Below are 19,991 nucleotides of genomic sequence, written 5' to 3' on the forward strand. Positions count from 1 at the left end.
AGAGAGAGGCAGAGAGACAGAGAGACAGAGAGAGACAGACAGACAGACAGAGACAGAGACAGAGACAGAGACAGAGACAGAGACAGAGACAGAGACAGACAGAGGACTGGCTGGCATGAGCTTTTGAAACCTCACAATCCACCCCCAGTGGCACACTTCCTCCAGCAAGGCCACACCTCCTAATCCTTCTAATCCTATCAAAAAGTTCTACTCTCTGGTGACTAACCATTCAAATATATGAGCCTATATGGCCACTGTCATTTAAATCACCACACTTATGTTCCCACGGCCACAGTGTGACTCCACCAGTGCAGGGTGAATCTGTAATTTTGAGCTGGATCTCTCCTGAGCGCTAGCTCAGCTGGCTCACCTAGGCTAATAAACCAAGGTCTTCAGCTCGGTCTTTTGAGAGTTCAATTTCCCTTAACATCAGTGATATTGAAACCTCACAAATTTCCTATATTTCTTTCTTTTTTAAATTTTACAATTTTTCTTTTTTATAACAAATCCTGCAAACTATGAGAGCAAGTGCAATATAAATTAGGATTATACAATTTCATTTGCTTCCAGAAGTGGCCCAGTTATCTTCAAAACCCCTAACGGTGTAGAAACACTGCGTCCTCACGCAGCCCAATGGGTCTCCATGCAGCGCTGGGAGCTGAGTTTCTAAGGCAGTCTCCTTACTACCTCCTGGGAATTTACTTATTTCCCAGGCTCTCCCAGGCTGGTTGTTTTTCTCTCCTCTTCCCTGTAGACAGGAGCAGTGGCTCTCAGCCTGGCTGTGATGTGACATGCCCCGGGACAGGTGAGATTCATTCTAAAAACTCAGAAAACCTTGGAGCCTCTACCTACATAATGCCACAATTTAAGCCCATCCTACATTCCTGATTGAGGAAGATGGGTAAGGGGTCACACCAAGGGCCTCCAGGACAGTTAAAGTTGTAGGAGCTAGTGTTAAGATTCTGCCCCAGTCTGCCTAGCAACCTGTGATGTCATTGCCTACCTGCCACTAGGCGTGGTCCTACCCAAGATTATAAAAGGACAAACCCACCTATTCCTGCCCCTTTCCTTTCTTTCTGTCTCTACCTCACTATCTCTCTGCTTCTCCCTGGCGTACCCCTCTCACTTCCCTGCTCTCTCATGCTCACTTAATAAGCCTCTCCATATCATATCTGCTGTGTGGCGCATATTTCATATCATCTTATATTTTCCGAAGACCCACTATTTGGCTTCTGATAGCATTTGCTATGCACACATACACATGGGTTAGGTAGCACAAGACAATGAAATATGTGTGATCCCCAAGAAACTTATAAAATAAAATGAGACACAAGTAAAATTAAAAATCCTGAGCGAGACTTTTCAAGGAACGAATGTTAGGAAAAACACCAATGGAGATTTCCATCTGTTTTGATATGAGTTATATAATACATGGTTATTTATATAGACCCAGTTTAGAGCTTCTCCTGAACAATGTCTATTAAAAGTCTTGCATGGGCTAGGGAGGTGGCTCAGTGAGTAAAGCACCTGCCATTCAAGCCTGACGTCCTGAGTTCGGGTCCTCAGAACCCATGTAAAAGCTGGACTCAGGAGGCGCGTGTAGGAGACGGACACAGGAGAACCTCCAGGAGGGTGGAGCCTGCTGGCTGGCTTAAACAGTAACAAACGTGTCTCAGACACCATGGAAAGGTAAGGATGGGCACTGAAGGCTGTCCTCTGGCCTCCACACACTATTCACACATGCAGGAGCACGCACACTCTCTCTCTCTCTCTCTCTCTCTCTCTCTCTCTCTCTCTCTCTCTCGCTCACATACACACACTCTCTCTCTCACACACACACAGACACACAAACCACACTCATTCAGACATACACACATGTGCACACACACTGACGCTCACATATAGACTCAAGCCCCCCCACACACAAACACACACTTACACACACACACACCGCCGCCACCACCACCGCCGCTGCCACCACAATCAAAGTGCCAAAGTGTAGCTAAATCTTTGCTTGTGTGCGTGCTTCTCCCTACATCTATGTTGCTAACAGTGGGTAGCATTTCTCAAGCAGAATCACACGCATTCCAGGCTGGTGTCAGACTCTGTGCAGCTGAGAATGCCGTTGAAATCCCTGATTCTCCTGCCTCCACCTCCCCAGTGCTGGGATTACAGGTGTGCGTTGGTGCTGCAGGGGAATCAAGCCCCAGGGCCTCCCACATGCTAGGCAGGCAGCCTTCTGACTGAGTTATACCCCCAGTCCTCCACCTCGGCTTTGTAGAGCTGGAGTTGGGAAGGTGGGTTCATTTCTCAGCCCCTAGGCACCGAGAGCCCCGAGGGTTCATGGTCATTTCTATGTAGGAGGGAGGCAAAGTGAAATGAGAGTGCTGGGCAGTGAGGCTCGCTTGGCTGATAGAACCCAGGATTATTCTGAGAAGAGGTTGGGGGTGCCGCATGAACAAGGGGAGGTCAGCTGAGCAGCAGCCAGCCTACCCTGCCCTACATCCAGTGCAAGCGTCACTCGAACCTCAGGCATTTCTGCCCCAAACCTCCCCCTGCCTCCTTTAAAAGAGCCTCACTGGGCATTCTCCACTGAACTGCTTTGTTGGCATCCATTCTCAACTCTGTCTCTCATACACTCCATCCTGGCTCTAAGACATCACACTGATTCACACACTGGACAAAGCTTTTAAAAACAACGCCACATTTACAACTCTAAGAAGTTATAAAATGTACATATTTGGGCATTGTTACTGCATTTGAAGCTGCCAAGTTGGTAAGAAAGAAGGGTTATGTTTGGGGCAAGTATTTTAAAAGTCTGAAGCTTGGTTCGCCAGAGTCTGTAGTGTGGACTCATGTGCTTTATGTCAACCATGCGGAAACCCTAACAAAAATGAGAAGCCAACAAGGAGGAATGACCTTGATTCCACAGGAAGGAGGCGTGACCTTGATTTCACAGGAAGGAGGCATGACCTTGATTTCACAGGAAGGAGGCATGACCTTGATTTCACAGGAAAGAGACGTAACCTGGATTTCACAGGAAGGAGGCGTAACCTAGATTTCACAGGAAGCCACCGCTTCTGGACCATTGGAAGTCTGAGGCACTATTCTGGAAAGATCTGCGCTCTTGTGCAGACTGGGCTGGGACAGAGGGTGAGGCCGCTGCAAACCCTCGGATCCCCACTCTGGGGTAGCTTGGACTCAATGGAGCTCTGGACACTCTGCAGAGAGCTTCCTGCAGAACTGGCCACGGCTGAGCTGAGAAACAACGCATTTATCACTGGGCCTTTAGCAGATGGCCCTGGCACCTGGTAGTTTCCCTGAAGTAAGTTGCAGAGCGCTCTCAAAAAAGCAGAAAATTTGCGGCATCTGAAGTCATACAGGAAGCAGCCGAGCCTTGCGAGGGCTGTGTCACCGGTCACTTGCCCCTTTTTCGTCTTTGGGTTGCCATCTAGAGGGGAGAAGAAATGGTCACCTGAGAGTCCAGGCATCATTTACAGAGCAGAAAAGCTTGTCTGGACGCTTGGATCCCCAGAAGTAACAGCAGTGTGTGTTCCCATGGAGAATGCCTCCTGCTCCCCCAAGCCCTTCCACCCCCCACCCCTCCACCCACAAGCTTGGCCATCTCATCTAGGGATAAAACCAGCCGACTAAGAAGAAATTCTCCCTCTAATGTCCACTGTAAAATAATGTTTAAAATATAATACAATGTTCATATCACTAGCAGAATGGATACCATCATTGTGGGGGGGGGGGAGGGGAAGAGAAAACGCAAGAAGTGTATGAAAACATGATTCTGAGATGAATAATTCCTAAGTGATTTCAGTTTTGTTTTTCTTCCTCCTTTCCCCCCTCAAAACAAATGTTTTCAAGTATGAGCCTCACACACACCTGACTGTGTAGCAGGATAGAAAGGCATAGGCTTTCGGGCAGGAGTCGCTAATATCCCTGAAGAATTAACCACACGTGTGTGGCAGCTGTAACCTGGCCTCTCACGGACTGTAAGACTACCAGTAATGTATCCCGAGGCTATACGTTCCAATCGGCCTCACTGAGGAAGTCTGACGTCCATGTGAGTATGGCATCAAGGTAGCAAGGCCTTCCTTCACTTCTCCCTTACTCAGAGCTCTTGCCCTGCACCCCACCACCTAGAAGGTGATTTGCATGCCCACCCTGAAATGGAAACTTCTCCAGGGCATTTTTTGTTTGTTTGTTTGTTGGTCTACCACACTAGGTACCATGACTCTGGTACCTAGAGTCATGTTTGACACACAGTAGGCACTTGGACCATGTCCTTATGGAATAAGAGAATCTAAGCTTATTCCTTGCTTTCTTTTGAAAAAAACTATCAACACTATTTCAATCATATATTCACACAAGGAAGATTACATTCATGCCTACGATTCCTCTGATTCCTCTCTATTCTCACTTAATGTCTTTTGCCCTCTCAGATAGGCCTGATTAGCAAAATGATGCTAACAAAGTACATTAAATTCTAGAAAGTTGAATCCTGATGTCTAACAGTTGACTGCATCTGCTACCTGGAAGTGTTATGTTCCAGCTTGGAAATGCTGAGGACAAACTGACCTACAGAACTTATTAAGTACAAAACTTGAAGGTGAAGCAAAAATGTTTAATTTTTCCTTTCTTATTTTCTACCATTAGAATTCCTAATTTCATTATAAGAAACTATTTTAGGATCAATGGCTATTGTGCAGGTATTTCCTCTGAGCTGAAGCATTCCTCTCTGGGGGACAGTTTATGGAGACTCAGGAAATAAACGAAACTCACAAATCTCAGGAAGTTCCTAAAACTTAGAAGATTGCCAAGGCTCCCAGCAAAATTACAAAAGCTGTAACAACTGCTGAGGTGAAGGAGCTGCATTTCCAGAGAGCTCCAGAATGCAGCTGTTTTGGTTATTCATTCATTATGCAAGCTCCCTTTGAGTCATCCACGCTCCTGTAAGGAGTCCCCGATTCACAGCTCTGTAAGTTAACCCCCCAAACTGACTGGTTCACAAGGCTAGACATGAGTGGAATCCTATTTTTAGTTTGTTGTTGGTGTCCTGTCTCGGGTGAACAGATGTTCACGTCTCCTCAGGAAGAGCTGTCGTTGTGCTGGCTAGCTTTGTTGGCTTATTTTTTTCAATCAATCAGCTTGACGGAAGCTAGGGTACTCTCTGAGAAGAAGAAATCCCAATTGAGAAATTGCTTCCATCAGATTGGTGAGTGGGCAAGCCTGTGGTGAACTTTGTTGATTAATACTTGATATGGAAAGCCCAGCCCACTGAAGGCAGTGCTGCCTCCGGGAAGGTGCTCCTGGGGGTGTATAAGGAAGGAGGCTGAGCAAGCCATGGAGTACAAGACAGTAAGCACTTGTGGACTCTGCTTCAGTTCCTGCCTTGACTTCCTGGCCTGACTTCCTGTTGTGATGAGCAATAGAAAAAAAAATCTAGTACAATGGTTATAAGCTATACAGAGAATGGGTTAAGAACCTTGAGGAAGCCAAAAGAAAGAGGCCTGAGCATGCATTTAAAAAAAAAAAAAAAGATGCTGTCTTGGCTCTGCTACAGATAGTCTGCATGGCCTCACTTTGGATACCTATAAAACACCTGTATCTATCTCTCTTTGGCTTCCTTTCGACGGTTGTAAAGATTAACTTAAATGATATGTGACTGCTATGGAAACTGTAAAGGCCTATTAAACATAGCTAGGAAAACTGGTCCAGTCTGACAGCCCCAAAGAGTACATAAACCAGAGGAGTGTGCAAATCTCCATACCATAGAGGGTATGAAAACTGAATCCTTCCAATTATCCAGACAAATCAGACCTTCCATCTGCTCAACATCTTGCTCCTGCACGCACTACGCCTAGGCCTGTGAAAGATGAAGAACCGAGCAGCGTGCAGCTCCTGCTGCTGGAAGCTGGCCTCCACAGGGCAAGGGAAGTGAGTGTCAGTGACGCAAGACAGAAAGACAGAAAATGTAAAGCAACCCCAGAAAGGAAAGAGTTGATCACTCTCTGGATTCTGTTTGAGCCTCTTGTTGGCTGCAAGTCAGGAATTTTACCACAGCTAGCCAAAGCCTACCAAACGCCTTGTGAAGATTGCCTACGTAGAGGCAAGGCTCCTTTTTCTGGGGTATTTCCCAAACAAGAATGTTACAGCAGCCAACGAACCATGGCTAGCCTTTGCACTCTGATGGCATCTGTAAAGTGTTAGGTTCTATAAAGCTTTGGAAAACACTGATGAATAAAATCGTGAACCATTTTTACAGACAAAAGAGGTACCTGGACCTCTCTGTGACCTATATATAATAAGAATTCCTTTGACTTTTGGGGGTGTTTTTATTTTCACGGCACTCCTTTTGTCTTTGGAAACCTGTACAGTGTACTCCATAAACTTAGAGTTCATGAGTTTGATTCCCAGGACCCACAAAGAAACCTGGGTGTGGGGGTTTCTTCTGCCCCAATGGAAAAAAAAATCTGTAAATTAAAAATGAATGTTAACAAAACGGTTTTACATAAATCTTTTGAAATATATAGATTACATCATTTGAACAATAAAACTCAAGACAATACACACACACACACACACACACACACACACACACACACACACACACACGTACCTAAGCTTAAATCTAAGTATACACTGTATTTTCCTTAACAAACTTAAGTTTGTTTCATACTAACCTGTTCTGTGACTCTTTTCATCAACCTAAGTTAATATCCTGGCTGCATCTGAGTTAATATCCTGGCTGCATCTGAGTAGAAGCTTCTGGAAATAACTCCCTAGGCTTCAAGACTGAGTTATTCCTCCTGGTGCAGCTAACATCATCCACCTAGTTACTACGGCACCTTGTTCTGAAACTCTAGTTGTTACAGAGATTAAATAAGTTATTATAGGCCAAGCACTCAGACCAGTGCTAAATGCAAAACTACTCGGCGTCTGGCTATGACTGATGTCAGTAGTTCTGTATCTGACCACATGGGAGATAGAACTGTAGCATTGTCTCAGGGTAGCTCAAAAAGCAAGGAGCATTCTGCAAAATAACCAACTGCTATTCTCAAACATGCCAACGGCCTTGAAAGATAAAAGAAAAAGTAAGGGAATCCTGCAAACGAAAAAAATGCCAATAGGGAATCTCAAACAGTAAATATCATGAAATATATCTCTGCAACAGAAAATATTAGGGAGGCTAAAAATTCCATAGGGTCACAGATTAACAGAATGATATTGTTACAAATATCCTGGTTTGGATCACCGCAGTATGGCTATACAAAGGATTACTATTGTGGAACACAGGGCTGAGGGTACACATACACTTTCCGTACTATTTCTCTTCTTTCCTACAAGTTTAAAACCATTTCAAAGGAAAAAAAAAAAGAGGCTGGGATGCAGCTCAGTGACAGAGCACTTGCTTAGCGTGCTCACAGACCCAGGTCCAATTTCTACTTTAATTCACTGTAAAAAAGAAATGTTTGCAAACTAAAAGGAAAGAGAAACCCAGAACCCAGCTCAGAAACAACAAAGGCAATCAAGCTAGCAGACAAGGACACCTAAGGTATTACAACTATAACAGCAGCACAAACAGGGAGACCTGTTCCAACCAAAGGATGCCAACAGAGGACAACTGCAGTATTTGAACAATAGCACTAATTGAGGTTAATAGAGGAATAAATACTACAAAGCAGAGTACAAAATGCAGAGGAGCTGTCAAAACAGAAAAGGAAAAAAAAGGAAACAGGAACTTAGTGCCAAGATGACGTCAAGTGGCCGAACACACATGGAGTCCCAAAGTCTGAAGATGTGGCAAGCAAAGAGAAACAGCAGAGAACGATTTGAAAACCGATTGCCCAGAAATTCCTAAACCTGGCAATTATAAACTCAAAGTTCAAGGTGCTTAGGCAAACAAGTAAACACCTAGAATCCATCTGAAGAGACAGCTTGGTGTAGCGACTCCAGAACAAACCTGAACAGGAAAGAAAGCCACTGCAGGTGGCTTATCCTCTAGATTGCACAGGACAGGTGACAATGGTCCTGAAGGGATAAAAGGAATTGATACATTCTTGTAGGTTTCTAAGACCCTGTGGATCCTACTATTTCCCCCTTTTTTTTTTTTTTTTGGTTTTTGCGAGACAGGGTTTTTCTGTGTAGCCTTGGCTGTCCTGGAGTCGCTTTGTAGACCAGGCTGGCCTCGAACTCACAGTGATCTGCCTGCCTCTGCCTCCCGAGTGCTGGGATTAAAGGCGTGCGCCACCACGCCGGCCCAATTTCCCCATTCTTCCATGCTACTCTTGCCTAAAGTCTCAATAGGATGTCCTCTCCTCTGACCCACTTTCTTGGTAAGTAAAGTTTTTCATGGGACGTATCCCTTGGACTAGTGTTTTGATATAAGTGAGTATATACCGTTTGTCTCTTTTTGCTTCTTGGTGAACTCACTCATTATGATAATTTCTAGATCAATCCATTTGTCTACAAATTTCGGGAATTCCTTGTTTTTAATAGTTGAGTAGTATTCCATAGTGTAAATGTACCACAGTTTCTTTATCCATTCTTCTACTGAGGGACATTTAGGCTGCTCCCATGTTCTGGCTATTATGAATAAGGCCACTATGAACATGGTTGAACATATGTCCCTGTTGTGTGGTAGGGCATTTTCTGGGTATATTCCAAGGAGTGGGATAGCTAGGTCTTGAGGAAGCCCTATTCCCATTTTTCTGAGAAAGCGCCAGATAGCTTTCCAAAGTGGTTGTACTAGTTTGCATTCCCACCAGCAATGAAGGAGTGTTCCTCTCTCCCCACATCCTCGCCAACATGTGGTGTCATTTGAGTTTTTGATCTTAGCCATTCTGATGGGTGTAAGATGGAATCTCAGAGTTGTTTTGATTTGCATTTCCCTGATGACTAACGAGGATGAGCATTTCTTTAAGTGTTTCTCAGTCATTTGATATTCCTCTGTTGAGAATTCTCTGTTAAGTTCCAAGCCCCATTTCACAATTGGGTTGTTTGGTTTTGTGGTGTTTATTTTCTTGAGTTCTTTATATATTTTGGATATTAAACCTTTGTCAGAGGAAAGGTTGGTGAAGACCAGGCAGATCTGGGTCCTGGGGTCCTCCTCAAACTAAGGCACCAGCTAAGAAGAATATAGGCAGTAAACTTCGAACCCTTACCAAGACCTAGGTGACGAACAGGATATTCTCCACCATTGAGTGGAGAGTGAGAGCTGATTTTCACATGAACTCTGATGCCCCTTTTCTGACCACTTCCCCTGGATGGGGAGGCCTGGCGGCACTCAGAGGAAGGATAGCAAGTTACCAAGAAGAGACTCGATGTTCTAAGAGCATATATAGGGGGAGGAGGTCTCCCTCAGTCACAGACATAGGGGAGGGCAGAAGGGGGGAAGTGGGAGGGAGGGAGGAATGGGAGGAAACAGAGGAAGGGCTAACAATCGAGATGTAATATGAATAAAGAAATTTAAAAAAAAAGGAATTGATACCCTACCTCGACTAATCAAGAAAGGAAAAATGATGCAAATGACCTATAGCAGACATGCAAAAGGGCACATCACAATAGAAGATCACACAAACTATGAGCAACTTGTGTCAAGACATCCGACTTAAAAAGGTATCACTAACCAACCCTAATTAAACTCAAGGGCCACAGAGAGAAAGGAAGGAAGGAGGCAAGGAAGCCGAAGAATGACCTGAGGAAAGGAAAGACATCTAAGGACTCGGGGAGACAGGGTGGTGGGTGGGCGTTAATCAAAACACATTATGCACATGTATAGACACCTAGTAGTGTTTAGCATCTTCTAATAAAAACCTAAAAAGGGGCAAATTAGTAAAACTGGCAGAAGAAAAAGGAGCAAACTGGAGTAGTACGATGAAAATTGTAATTAAGGACTTCTTCTGAAATTCCTGGCCCAACAGTCACTGGGGAATTCTGACACATAAGGAAGAAACAAAATATCTTCCAAAATTCCTTCTGAAGACAAGTTATTAAAAGGTATTGATTCCCAGCATCCATACATTACAGCCATCTGTAACTCCAGTTCCAAGGAATCAAGTTGCCTTCTTCTGACCTCTGCAGACACTACATGCAATTGGTGCACAGACATACATGCAGGCAAAACACTGATACACAAACCTATAAATATATATTTTAAAAATTATAAAGGAGTTTTCCAACTCATTTTAAGGTTATGTGTTGTTTGGCTTTTTTCTTTTCCTTCTTGTTGTTCCAACTTGACACACGCTACAGTCATCTGAGAAAACTGGCCCCATCAGGTTGGCCTATAGGTAAATCTATAGGGCGCTATCTTGATTAATACTCGATGTGGAAGTGCTCACCCACTGTGGGCGGTGCCATCCCTATATAGGTGGTCCGGGGTGGAATCAGAAAGCAAACGGAGCAACCAGGAGGAACAAGCCAGTAAGCAGCACTCCTCCAGCCTCTGCAAACAAATGAGTACGGAATTCACAGTATAACTCACTGGATAGATGGGAAAACCCCAATATAAATTTATAGTAAGTAAATGGAGAGGTAAAGATCCTTAAAGAAAGAAAATACAAAAGATATGCATTTAAAAAACAACTGTAGAGCCTAAAACTAGCACGTGCAATATTATGCATGGAATAGATGCTTACAAAGTCCAGGAACAGCCTACAACTTATTAATTAAAATGATAGCTTATAATAATTTACAGTGGAAGGCTTTTGGCCACCACCCAGTGACTGAAAAAAAAAAAACCCCAATTCTCTATATGACGGCAACTGGTTAATAAAAGTGAAAATGTTAAACCTAATTATTAATCAGGAAAATGTTAGTTAGAACCACACCAAGGGGCAGGGAGTAGGCCAGTGGATAAAGCACTTGAGTTCAAATCCCCAGGACCCACATGATGCAGAGTAGCCAACTCCTGTAACCCTGTGTTTGCTGACAGGGCAGGAAGAACAGACAGGAAGAAGCTCACTAGCCAGCTACCCTGGTACCCACAGCAGAGAACAAGGATTCTGTCTCAACTAGGTCAAAGTGTGGACCAACATACGCCAGAGGTTTCCTCTGACCTCCACATGTGCATTGTGGCACATCTGTACTGAAAATCACATACACACACACACACACACACACACACACACACACACACCATATCATATATACATTACACACAAAAAATATTTTTTAAACCATAGTAAGATACCTTTTAATCTAAGAAACCATATACACTACATGCTAACTTTTTTGTGAAAGGTGTTTCCACAAATATATATATATATATATGAAAAAATACATATGATTTTTTTTTGTTTTTTTGAGACAGGGTTTCTCTGTGTAGCCTTCGCTATCCTGGACTTGCTTCGTAGACCAGGCTGGCTTTGAACTCAGAGCGATGCGCCTGCCTATGCCTCCCGAGTGGTGGGATTAAAGGAGAGCACCACCACCGCTCAGCTGAAAATCGTATATTTTAACCACAGCAGAATCCTGTTCTTCTGGCTCCTCCACTCTCTCTGCCCCTTCTTCCTGATGAGCCCTGAGCCTCAGGTCCAGGAGTTGTATAGAAAAGTGATTACTAAATAATTAAATGCCCAAATGATTGACCATTATACTGTAATTTTAAAAGGTATTCATGTATTTATTTTTGGCAGTACCAGTGACTGAAGCCAGGGCCTCCAGTATGAACAGGAAGTGCTTCCATCCCCCACCACCTGATCTGCACCCTGGGCCTTTGCAAGCCTGTTTATGAGTACCCAGGAGGCTGGGAAAACAGTCACAAAAAGACAGTGTATAAAAAGCAACAAAATCATCATAGAGTTGTTGAAAATATTTTTATTCTAAGAAAATTAACTAGTTGTGTCTGCATAATGGAAAGGTGAGAGACTGCAAATTTTATTTCTAACCCCCCCTTTTTTTCACAAAGAACATGAATTCATACAAACAAAATTATGGCTACTTATAAGATTTACCAGAATGAACAGTTTTGGTACCCAGTTTATCAGTTGAAGCCATACAGGACAGAGCAGAGCCTAGCTGGCCACCACTCACACCTTTCCAAGGAGGCTGTGACTCTGAAGATCCATTCACTTGATGACTCTCATCACGGCAACCATTCCAAAGGCCCCGTCAGTAACTCACACAGTCACTTTCCCAGAGTTGGTTAATACAACAGTCAAACTCCAGCAAGTACTGGCAGCATGTGAAAAGCACCTGTCCGTTTTCAGCGTGGTGACTTAGGGTGGGGCTGGCAGGGGCAAGAAGAGGGAAGACAGGACAAGCAAGAGGCAAGCGTCTTTTTCAGCTTCATTGGATTTTATTTTCAATGATTCAAATCTTTCCAGTTTTTTTATTTTTTGCACCAAAAAAAGCATCGATACTTTTCATTCCACTCTTGTCAACTTTAGCCAAAGCCTTCTGAGCTGCAGTCATTTTGCTATTTTTCTGTTAATAAAAATAAAAAGAGATTTGGAATATTTGTAAATCATCACACATGCAAATCAGTGGGGACATGAGCGCTGGGGTGGAAACAAGCCTGCTACCTACTCAGAACCCGAACATACTAGTCAATTAGTGCTGAGGAAACGTGTGGCCATTCTGATTCCCCCTGAGGAACATTTTGAGGGTGCACTTAATGAAATAATGCAGACAATGGGGCGGGGGGCAACACCCGCAGCATGCAGCCTGTGTTAACTACCCAGTGAAGAATTCACACCAACTTGCCATGATTTTGTTGGTGCTCTACAGGAAAGCAAGGACAGCACTGTCATATTTAAAAGATGGCCTGCAAGGCAGAGTACTACAGGCTGCGGCCTAGCTGTCCCAATGTGGTGCAAGAGGAAAATGCCTTCCAAAGCTCACTCTATACCACTCTGCCCTCTAAGTTCCCACCTCGTCCCAGGCTCTGCTCTGGCTCCTATTAAGTTTGTGCTAGAAGATGGTAGCAGCAGAGATGACATTACCTGCTTGCCACGGCTTGCTGATAAGAAGTATCAGTGATGCAGGTAAGTACAGACTGTGCTAACAGAGAGCCTGTCTCCTCGGGAGCTCAGGACAAGCGCATGCTCACGAATCCTTATGTATTCTGCACCATCTCGCATCTGGCCCCTTGCTCTGTCCCTTGTAATTTGGTGGGCTTCATATGTGGCTGGGTGGTAAGCTGCCCCATGCATGTAACTGTCAGCCTGGCCCAGTGTTCTGCGCTCACTGCTGCTATGGTGGGGTACAACCACTGGGCAGTGAAGTGGCCTTTCTGTAGAAGATGGGGCAGAAAAATTTCTACCAGAGAAATCCACAATGTCCCCATGTATACAGAACACTGTATTAAAATTGGAATTTCTTCTGCTATCAAAGCCCAAGGAATAAAATTTAATAAAAAGATATAAGGACTATACATTGCTAAAATCTAAATGGGAGTTAATGCTCTCGGGCTGGGTAAGCATAAAGAAAAAATGGAAAAATCATAAATGTAAATTATATACCTAACCTCGGGAAAAAATTTACAATTGTTAAAAAAAAATCAAGAAAAAAAGTTAAAAATACACTGGGATTTTCCTATGCCCTGCATGCATTATGAAAAGAATTACTAGCCTTAATTTAGACTAAATTCTCACAGATCAACAGCACTGTCACAACACAGAAACCAGCAAGGGTCACAACTGACAGTCTGTACAAATGCAAAGAGCCAACGAGCACTAGAAAAGCAGACGTTTCTAGTTAAAGAAATGCCTTCAAGAATAAAAGTAACACTCAGCGCAGGCAGAGATGCAGCACCGCTGGCGGCGTCCAGGAGTCAGAGCTGCCCTGCAGTTCTGGAAAGCATTTTAGCTGTCTGCTTCAATCGCCGGAACAGACTGCTGCTCTCTGCACTGGGAGTCTTCTAAACTGTGGGTAATGAAGTGGTCAGAGCAGAGGGCTAAATACGAGTGCCGTCCTGTCACCAAAGCAAGCAAACCTTGGGCGATAACCTGAATGTCCAAACATAGAAAGGGAGAGAATCCCATGACTGCGTGCACGAGCCGTGAGGCGAGGGAGGTGGGATGGCCCGCACTCTCATAATGCTAACTGAAGGGCAGAGCTAAGCCCTGGGTTATAAATGCAGCACATTATTCATGACTCATGTGTAAAACAAAACCCATCAAGAACGGTTACTCAGCAGCCGACTGTGGGGTGAGTGTGCATGCTGGAACTGAGCAGTTTGTTATTTACTATAGTTTCTGGGAACCTTCTAGGCGGTAGGACTGAAAACAAACTCCTGGAGAAGTCGCTCCCCTCTCATCCACTGCTCCACGCACACAGAGTAAAATGCAGGCCCCTTCTGCACGAACGTGCCTTTTCTTGGATTTGCAAAATGTTATTAATCTAACTCGTTCACGACTGTGAACAATTCTGAATCAATTAGGGTGACAGAAATGCAAGTTTATCATTTTTCCTGGTCAAAAGTGTAAGTGCAGCCAACAGTGCGGCCTTCCCTGGAAACATGCAAGGCCGCGGGGGCTGTGCAGCACGCCACTCCCTGTGTACCGGGACACACATACCTTGCCGGTCTTCAAGTCTTTAGTGTTAAACTTAGTGTAATCTTCTTTTGCTTCTACAGGCTCATCTGATAACTTTAGTTTCTGCAATGTTAGAGCAGCGAAGCGTGTCAGACACCGCCCTCTCAACATCCATTCAAAACAAACACACCCTGGGGACCCACACTTTATAAACTCCTTTACTTGTTGACAAGCACCTCAGGGGAGAATCCACAAGTGTCTTCAAGCAGTGGCCTTGGTGACAACGGGCCACACCTGTGAGTACAGGTCTAGGCTCCATCAGTCCCTCAATGACGTAAACTGGTAGGGTTTTTTGTTTTGTTTGGTTGTTTTTGTTTTCTTGTATGTAGCAGGCACTGTGGCTTTCTAGGTGGTTACAGAGTGCAAGGACACTTGAGGGGTCAAAGAAAAGGCATAGAAGTTGGAGATAAAATCCCCCGTGAGGCCCTCTGCCAGGCCCAGGCCGCTCCCTTCAGCCCTGGCTGGTTCTAATGTCCACTAGTGAACACAGGCAGCGTTGTCCCAGCACCACCAACGTTGCACAGCTTCCTGTTCTGCTTTATCGTTGCATTCAGCTTCCCCAGACATCCACACAGACACCCCAAGCCCGGGCACCTAAACAAACACTCCAGGAGGTAGGCAGTGGATAGGGAGTTAGATCTCAAACTAAACACAAAACAAACCAAAGCAAGAAACCAACCAAAACCAACCTAACTGAAATTCATCTATTTATTACTTCCATACATGTGTGGGTATGTGCACGCCACAGCACACCGTGAAAGACAAAGGATCGCTTGAGGAAACTGACTCTCTGCTTTTACTACATACACCCCAAAGATCACTCTCAAGAACTCTCAACTGGCATCGAGCATCTTTATCCCCTGAGCCATCTTACTGCCCCTTCTGCCTCATGTTTTTTCAAAATGATATGTGTGTGTGTACGTGCGTGCGGGTGTGCAAGTGTGTGTGTGTGTGTGTATGTGTGTGTGTGAATCTCAGTCTTCATACACATTCTGGCCATTAGGCCCAATGCAGCTAAGTCAAACCTTCATATATTTTCACCATTCATGGACTCCCTTTGCAGCTATGCATGTGAGAAATTAAGGGCTGTGCTCTTAATATATCAAGTGATCATAATGAAGAACGGCAGTCACACCACAGCCTTCACAGAGAAAGCAGAGGCGAATGGATGGGCCTTGCTGCTGTGCAGAGGGCGGATGGCATGGTGATCACAACTGGGGCTTACACAAGCCTGTAAACTCTTCTGAAAAACCAGATGCACGCATGGCAGCACCAATGCCTGAGAAACACAGACTCATCCCCAATTCCTCCTTCACAGCCCCCAGGACACAAGGTAAAGAGACGCTTGAATTTCTGAAATGCCAAAAGAAACAGAAGGAGGGATTTTTTCTTGGCCATAGCGCAATCTCTAGCAAAGGTTGGCTTACTACTCAGTAACGGCCCACCAGCACAAAGTAACTGGAAGGATGCCAGCTGTGGTGGCACACACCTGCGATCCTGGCACTTGAGAGGATGAGGCAAGTGGATTGTCATGAGTTCAAGGTCAACCTGGGCTACAGAGTGAGCTACAGTCCAGCTTGAACTACTGAATGAGACTCTGTCTCAAAAGATAAATCAAAAGAATGTACCTCCCTGGCCAGCGGTACGGAGGCGCACACAAACTAAACAGGCCTTCAGCCAGAAGAGCAGAGCTGGCAGCTGCCAATATGAAGGTGGAACCTGAAGTCACGGAGATGTTTGCATCCCTTCTCTATGGCAAGTGTTCCTCCACTGACTCAGGGTAGGGTGTGCAGGTGCTCAGAGAACTGGCAGAAGTGGCAGAAGTTAGGAACAGGACAGAATCACTCAAGATTAGTATTGTCCTTTGCCTTGACCAAAGAAAGTTCTCTTTAAAGCAATCTGGCCAATGTAGCCTCATGGTGCTGAGTCAAGGTGTTGAGAGCAAATGGCTATTGGGTGCTCAGCCTTAAATGGGACACCCACATCTCTAGAAGGCTCAGAGAACATCACTGAAAAGGGGGGGAAAACCATCAGAGAGCTAGCCCACTGAGAGGCAGGCCGTGAGCCTGGCTTACATGCATGGCACGCCTGTGGCACTCACAAGCTCACAACAGCTGCACTTACCTGCAAGGAGAGTGAACAAGACACAGCCAGGGAACATTCAGTCCTAGATGAGATCGACCCGTGGGTCCCATTCCCACCCTAGTTAACTAATGGGAATTGGGGGCTTTGAGGAGAAAGGAAGTTACTGTCTTCAGGTGATGTAGCAATTGGTTGCAGGGGTTGACTCCACATTAGGGGTGGGGGCTGGTTAAACCTAATGGGCTATAAAGTAAAACCAAAACCAAAATAAAAAGACAAGAGAGTAAGGGTGGGGATTGGTGGAAAGAGGGGGGATTTGTAGCAGTGAGGGAGGTTGAGAGGGTAGCGGGAGTGCCAGCAGAATATATTATGTACAAGCATGAAATTGTCAAGGAGTAAATTAATTTAAAAATATATCACAGAGAGGTGGCATTATAAAGCACTTGGACATGCCTCATTTCACTGAAAAGTCAAACGTAAAAATCTACTGTTCGTTGCTGGTACATAAGACAAGGATATCATCATACAAACACTTAACATGTTCTAAGAGAAAAGGTGCTTTAAAAGCTCAAATCTACATAAAAACTAATTCAAGTGCTTATCTTCTGCACGTGACTAGTTTGTACGCTAATTCTGGCATAATTCTGCTAGATACACTGGGAAATAAGGGAATGTAATATTTCTATTATTTGGTATTTAAAATTCTGAATCATTATGGACTGGGAAGTTGGTACAAAAGAACTGAACAAAATAATAGAAATAGAACCCTTTATAACTACATGCACAGACTCCTGAAAACAAGCACTCATATCTTATGAAAACAAGTCAACTCCTGGGCACAAATAGGAAGGTCAGAGGCCAGAGACATCCTGTGCTGTTTTTAGTTTGTTTGTTGTTTTGTTTGTTTGTTTATTTGCTTGTTGGACCACACATGATTCTCTGTGTAGTCCTGGCTGTCCTAGAAGGCTAGCCTCAAACTCCAGAGTTCCACCTGCCTCTGTCTCCAGAGTGCTAGGACTAAAGGCGTGCACCACCATGCCTTGCTATGTTAAACTACACTATATTATCCACTACAGTGTGCTCTCTGAACACCAGAATCCCCAGTACACACACGGAGTAGGAAGCTACAAACAAGCTAGGACCAAGGCTGAGGCTCAGGAGCATGAGATGCTGAGTTCTAAACATTTTGGCGGAGTAAGGCCCACAGGCCAAATGCAGCCAACCATGGGTTTTACGAAAAGAATTCTCTTGAAGCACAGCTTTGCTGTGTGCTGTAGTGTCTGTGCCCTCACTAAGCACCTGACCTGAGCAGTCTCACCACCATTTGTTCAGGAAACCCAAAGTCCCTGTGTGCTTTAGTTTTACCACTGTCTTAGGTCAGTGGTTCTCAATCTGTGGGTCACAACCCTTTGGGGGGGGGGTGTCGACCAACCATATTTACATTACAATTCGTAACAGTAGCAAAATTATAGTAGTGAAATATACAGTGAAACTAATCTTATGGTTGACGATCACCACAACACGGGGAACTATCAAGGGCTGTGGCGTCGGGAAGGTTGAGAAGCACTCACTGATGCACTTCCAGCTTCCCGGAAAAGCTTCTAAAGCTGCTGCCATCTGGGATGAGCAAACAGGACAGGAAGAGGTCCTGAGCACGCTGGCCAGCCTGAAGGGCCGAACAACAAACACCAGGGGCGTGTGAGCCACAGCATGCTATACTCAAGGCATTCAGCCCTCTGCTGTAGTGTTATACACGCAAGGGTGTGGGCCTGATCCCGTCTTAGAGTGGCACACGGGGACCTAGGATGTGGCCAGCACTGTGAGGCAGGCTGTAGTTGTGACCAGGTGTAGCCAATACCTGGCCACCTTCTCCACCTGGATCCGGGAAATGAACACAAGCTATGGAGGAGTTTCTGGAAGAGTGAAAGGGGTCCCACGAAGGTCGGGGAGACACATGCTTGACATGCTAACAAGACAAGTGGAGTTGGGTCTCCAGCACCTGACAACAACGTGGATGGAGTGATACATGCTTGTAGCACTAGCACTGGGGAGACAGAAACACACAGACTCCCTGGGTTTGATAGCCAGTCTGGCATACTTGGTGAGCTCCAGGCCAGTAAGAGACAATGACAACCAAATAGGAAAACAAGGGGGACGGTGTTTCCAGAAGGGCTGTCCCTTGGCCCTCACATGCACATGTGTACATGTGCACGTACACCTGCATGTATGCATGAACACAAACACATAAAGAATTCCAAGTAACAGATGACAAACATACTCAATACTCATTTCAAAGTAAAGAGCCCAGGTCACTCTTTTTTCAAAAGATTCCTTATGTTAGAAAAATTATGCTCTGTGCCCCCTTTGTGCCAGTGACAAATAAATTTGACGAAATGACTTTCAGCTCTATGTAGAGTCAATGCAAGGAGATTTCAGCCAGCATGGTTGGCAGACACCTGTAATCCCAGACTTGGGAGGCTGAGTCAGCAGAACTAAGTTCAAGGTCAGCCTGAGCCATATAATGAGACCCTATCTCAAGTAGAGTAAATAAATAGATAAATAAAAATTAAAAATTCATTATATATCTGTCATGAATTTTTAAGGATTTATTTTATTTTTATTTATGTGTATGCGTGTATGCAACGGTGTGCACAGGTGCTCACCAAGGCCAAAGAGGACAGACATCAAATCCCTGGAGCTGCAGCTATAGGCAGTTGTAAGCCACCTATTATGGGTGCTGGGAACTGACCACTGCTTCTCTGCAAAGGGAGCCAGAGCAAGCTCTTATAGTTATTGAGCCAGACTGCCAGCCCGGCCTATATATGTTGACAAAGGTGTCTTGCTAAACCAACTTGTTCTTCACCATCCAGAAAAAAATATACAAATGAAAACAGTCATACAATTCAGAGTTCAAGTAACCCCATGTCATGCAAGATAGATTCTATCCATTTTAAAACAGAATAGAAAGGCTGATGTGATGGTTACAAACACAAGTATTTCTCTAAGTCTCAAAAGATACCTTGGTCACAGTTTCTTACCTTGGATGGAGGGTTTGGCAATGAGGCTGGAGGTTCTGGAAGCCTAAGGAAGTTAAAAAGGAATCATGGTCAGGGCTTCCCACAGACAAAGGGAGGCTGGGCCAAGGCATAGGAGTCTCATCTGGTGAGGAGCCCTGAGCTCCACACACATCCTGCTCCCCGCAGTGAAGAAGGCAGCCTCACGGAATGAACGAAACCTTGCCTCTCACGTCCCTACACTAGAGACGTCTGAGCAGAAGCACACAGTTAGAGCCCATTGGTTTAAGTGAGTTGCCTTGCTTTCACCTCCGTGACTGCATGTGGCAGAGGAACATTTTGTTTC

The 19,991-nt window shown here is 44.7% G+C and overlaps 1 protein-coding gene across 5 annotated transcripts in view; it reads right to left on the reverse strand.

Annotated features, from left to right (window-relative positions):
* Positions 1-2,718: 2,718 nt before the first annotated feature.
* RNASEH2B (ribonuclease H2 subunit B) overlaps positions 2,719-19,991 on the reverse strand; it is a 47,593-nt gene continuing 30,320 nt past the window's right edge. For 2 of the 5 annotated variants that reach the window (XM_084768020.1, XM_084768019.1), the window contains exons 9-11: positions 19,670-19,712; positions 14,532-14,612; positions 11,814-12,438 (exon numbers count right to left, since the gene is read on the reverse strand). In XM_084768020.1, the coding sequence (XP_084624146.1) occupies positions 12,325-12,438; positions 14,532-14,612; positions 19,670-19,712 (238 nt within the window). In that variant the 3' untranslated portion in view covers positions 11,814-12,324. Of the gene's footprint in view, positions 3,452-11,813; positions 12,439-14,531; positions 14,613-19,669; positions 19,713-19,991 lie in introns of those variants that run through there. The other 3 variants (XM_084768018.1, XM_084768021.1, XM_084768022.1) reach the window with 2 other exon arrangements.

The sequence above is a fragment of the Acomys minous genome (assembly GCF_964271855.1).
Source record: "Acomys minous genome assembly, chromosome: 18".
NCBI classification, from domain to species: Eukaryota; Metazoa; Chordata; class Mammalia; order Rodentia; family Muridae; genus Acomys; species Acomys minous.